Genomic DNA, 4539 nt, shown 5'->3' with positions numbered 1-4539 from the left:
CTTTGATTTTTGTAATTTTTGTAATCTCTTGGAATAGAGTAGATTGAAATGTCAATTTTTTTTTTTTAAGGATCGTAGATGATGATTTATTAGGTCGTAAAAGCCAAATAGGGGCGAACCCTCCATACATGCAAGATTCCGAGATTCGCAAAAGCACGAGCAAGACCATTACAATGACCCCATCCACCAACAACCTAGATTTGTCCCTTTCCGTTGCCGCCCACCTACTTTCTCGTAGTTTCCGCTGTCAACCGGTCTTGTGGCCACACCTCACCTTTTCCGACGAATATCTTACTGTGTAACCCACCTAATTTCCACTCGGCCCCTGTTACGTATTTGTTATTTATTAAAACACTAACCACTTTATCCAGTTTATCTTGAGATTTTAATTTATAACAGGCTCAAATGTTGCTCAATTAATTTATGAAAACCATTAAGTAACAAATTGATTCGACCAGATTTAGCAGGATCCCAGGAAAATCCATCAGAATTGGCCCATGCCCAAAAGAGGAGATACGACCACATGAGATCCGGACTCATTTGCCCATTTCATTGGACTTTGATAAACGATCCAAAACATTGAGATATGGTAAGCCTAAAATGGGGCCAAAGAATAGAAGACATTGTGAGTAGAGACAAGCTGAAGACCTAAGAGCTTTCTAACGACTTAGGAGACCTAAGAGCTCTATAACGAAGTAGGAGTTCTCCGACGAGCTAGAGACCTAAGAGCTCTCTGTTGAGTTAGGAGTTCTTCAACTAGCTGGAGACCTAATAGCTCTCCGACGAGTTGGAGACCTAAGAGGTAATTTGACGACCTAGGAGTTCTCTGATGACGAACTAAAGGTAGTTGATGAGTGACGAACTGAGGGTAGCTAACAAATAGGGAGTAGTTGAAGAGTGACGAGCTGAAAGTAGTTGACGGGTGACGAGTTGAATGTAGCTAACGAGTGACGATTGACGAGTGACGAGCTGAGAGTAGCTCACATGTGACGAATTGAGAGTAGCTGACGAGTGACGAGTTGAAGGTAGCTGGCGAGTGACAAGTGATGAGCTGAGAGTAACTGACAAGCCTCGAGTGACGAGCTGAGCGTAGGAAATGCCACTTGATGACATAGGCACTAAGACATACAAAATATCTTATTAACTTAAGCACTGAAGTTAAAATGACTCAATTAACCGAATTGGATAAAAGCAATGACATCCGAAAAGTTTCTTCTGTAAAAAGAGGGTTATAACACTCAAGGTAGGACATCTTGACGTCAACATTTTTCCTCTCTTATTTCCTAATCTGAATCACTGAGGTGTTCTAACTTGAGCCTCAGAGTGCTAATGCCAAGAGCACCTCTCACGGCCCCTTTTGCTGATCCACGATGATTGTGCCCAAAATAAAACATGCTCAAAGATTCGAGATTTCTTGAAGTAGTTTTCGAGCCTCATCACAAATGTTTAACTAATACTGCAAACTGAAGGTAAAAATTAAAACTCACAACACCTTTATTTTACATCAACAAACACACAATAATCAAATACAACTGGCACGAGCACAATTACATATATTTATTTCCTATGTAAAAACATATTATTAAAGACTCAAAACAACTCAGAACTTATAATACAACTCCACAACTAATCTCACACTCTTCTTCTTTATTCGAACCAATGCTTACTGCAACCATAGACCAAACAGAAAGCTTGGAACAAAAGCAGCAGCACAACAATCACCATCGAAACAACCGTAAGAAACTTCCACGAACCGTAAACATACTTCTTTATCAATCTATAGGCCTTAACCTTGGGCACATTACCATACTCCACATTCACTTTCTCCACAGCCTTGTCAATATCCGTCGTCTTTTTCTCCTTATTCCCCGTCGATCTCTTTATCCCGTTAAAAATAGGAGCAATCTCCTCATCGGTAAGGTCGCTCACAATAACTTTCTCCTTCCTCAGAATCTCCACATCTCTCGGAGTGTCGATAATGCCACACATCAAATCCACAAACTCCGCCAGTTCTAGAACATCGGGTCCACCGGGTTTCGCGGCCGCTTCGTACGCCAACAAGTTCCTCAAAACGACCTCGGAATTCGACTTGATATTGATTTTCGGGAGATAGAATTTCTTCTCCTCCACGTCGTACTTGAATTCCCCTATTCCTCCAGGAACGACCGAAAACCGAATCCCCGCAAGATCGACAAGCTGCGAAACGCAAGGGATATCAATCTCCTCGACTAATAATGAAGGGCTTTTTCCGTCGGGGTCACCTTTCTTGAAAAGAGATAAGATAGAGTCCCACGGCACCTTCTCCGCCAGCGACACGAGCTGCTGGACGATCGCCGCCCCCGGAACACCTACCCCCGCCGCAGCATCAACACCCATCTTCAGATTTTCGGCCAGAACAAAGCCTGGATTGTCAACATGTGCCATAAAAATCGGGGAATCGAGACGAACCGTGCAGTTCACAATCAAATGATACATCAATTTTAGCAGGTGCCCTTCTACCATGGCCTCGGCGACCATCCCCGGTCCTACTCCCAGCAGCGGCACCGGGAGCGGCGACACATCCCAGCAGAATTGGTGGAATCTTTCTAGCTCCAACAGGCGCCGCACCTCGTCGTCTCCGGGTGCGACTAAATGGTAGAAGATTCCGGCAATTATAAGGGAAGGGATTTGGTTCTCGAGCATCAAAACATCGCCTGCTAATTTTTCCGTCTCGGCCTTATTTTTACTCTCCGCATCAAAATAATTGTTCAGAAAATTTACCAAGTAAAAGGCATCAACGGCCAAGATCCAAGCCAGGGTTTGCGGGTCGAAGTCGAGGTACTCGTCGTGGCATTGCCGGATAAAAGGCTCCCATTTTGCGATACCCTCGGCGACGGCGCGTAAATTGATCCGCGGGTGCAACTTAGCTACGACAGCGAGTTTTCTCCGTTGGGCGGTGTAGAGATCGGGGCGGAGATGGTGGTACGGGCCAAGGCCGACGAGCCGGGGTACGTACGCTTCGGGCTTTGTTTCGACGAAGCTTGTCGGAACCCTAAACACGCATGGAGGGATGTTGAGGTTTATGTGGATCCCTTCTTCCTCTGCTGGAAAAGACCTAAACATTTCTGTTGTCCATCTTTCCTCACTGTTGACTGAACGGAGCATTGAGTTGGGAGAAGGCATTTATTTTTGTTTTTTAGGGGATTTTTTTGTGTGTGTGTGTTTTATCATTTATGCAGCTGATTAGTTTATACATATATATATATATATATATATATATATATATATATATATATATATATAGAGTTGGAAAGATACTTTGCTTTCGGGAAATAGGGTATAGTTAATAGTGTTACTTAAACTATATGTGAAAGTAGTGGCTCTAGCTTTCTCATGCATGAGCTTTTTACTTTTCTTGCGAACAAATTATAGTATATTATGCCATGCATGTGAAACATGTAACTGAGGCTTCTCTACTATATTTTTAGCATTGAAGTTTAAACACATTAATTAATAAAATTAGGGCAAATGGCAAAGAGGGATATGACAAGGGACTTACTTAAATGCATATTGGTAAAAAAAATAGTTTTTCAAATAAACTCATCTTCATATTTTAAGTCTACAATACCCTCCATAATATATTTTTTATCAATTCCATCCATTATACTTTAACTTCCTCAATATTATACATTGCCCCGGATTTAAACAAATATATCACATTAACCCTCATTTTAATATTTTTTTGAAATTTTTTTTTTCAGAAAATAATTTTTTTTTTCTGAATTTTTTTTTCCGGCCAGATTCCGACGTTGACCGGGCGGTTCTCCAGGGTTGACCTTTTTTTTTCTTTTTTTTTCTGAAATTTTTTTTCGGACAGTCAACCGCCGTTGACTTTTATTTCTTGATTTTTTTTCCTTAGAAAAAAATATTTTAATTAATATTACTGTCTTGGCTGCTAAATTAATGTCTCAGACAGTAATATTATTGTTTGGGACAGTAATATTATGAATATTATTTTTTCGAACTAAAAAATACTAATATTATTGTCCCAAACAATAATATTATTGTATGAGACAATAATATTACGGTCGAATACTACAAAATTGCAGGCCAAGACGATAAAATTAATTAATACAGTAAAATTATTGTCTCAGACAGTTAAATTACTGTTGGAGACAGTAATACTGCAAGACTGTAATATTAATTAAAATAATTTTTTTAAGAAAAAAAATTAAAAATAAATAAATCAATTAACAGTTGAATTATTGTCTCCGACAGTTAAATTACTGTTGGAGACAATAATTTAGCAGCCAAGATAGTAATAAAAAATAAAAAATAAAAAATAAAGTCAATTAAGTGTTAATACTGTCTCCGACAGTTAAATAACTACTGGAGACAGTAATTTAGCAGCCAAGACAATAATATTAATTTAAATATTTTTTTTAAGAAAAAAAAAAAAAGAGTCTAACGCCGGAAACCGGCGGTCTCCGGTGGTGGCGGGTCAAAAATAAAATTATGGTCAAAATTGGTAATTGGTGAAATTTGGCTAATTTGGAGTGT

At 39.4% G+C, this 4539-nt stretch overlaps 1 protein-coding gene across 1 annotated transcript; it reads right to left on the bottom strand.

Annotated features, from left to right (window-relative positions):
* Positions 1–1392: 1392 nt before the first annotated feature.
* On the bottom strand, positions 1393–3201 carry LOC105971477 (putative UPF0481 protein At3g02645). Its single transcript, XM_088824837.1, has one exon. The coding sequence runs from the start codon at positions 3160–3162 to the stop codon at positions 1648–1650; it is 1515 nt and encodes a 504-aa protein (XP_088680963.1). The 5' UTR covers positions 3163–3201; the 3' UTR covers positions 1393–1647.
* Positions 3202–4539: the final 1338 nt, after the last annotated feature.

The sequence above is a fragment of the Erythranthe guttata genome, chromosome 10 (genome assembly GCF_056151865.1).
Source record: "Erythranthe guttata isolate IM_541 chromosome 10, IM_541, whole genome shotgun sequence".
Classification (NCBI taxonomy): domain Eukaryota; kingdom Viridiplantae; phylum Streptophyta; class Magnoliopsida; order Lamiales; family Phrymaceae; genus Erythranthe; species Erythranthe guttata.
Note: the sequence above shows the minus strand (reverse complement) of the source record. Positions and strands in the feature narration are given on the sequence as shown.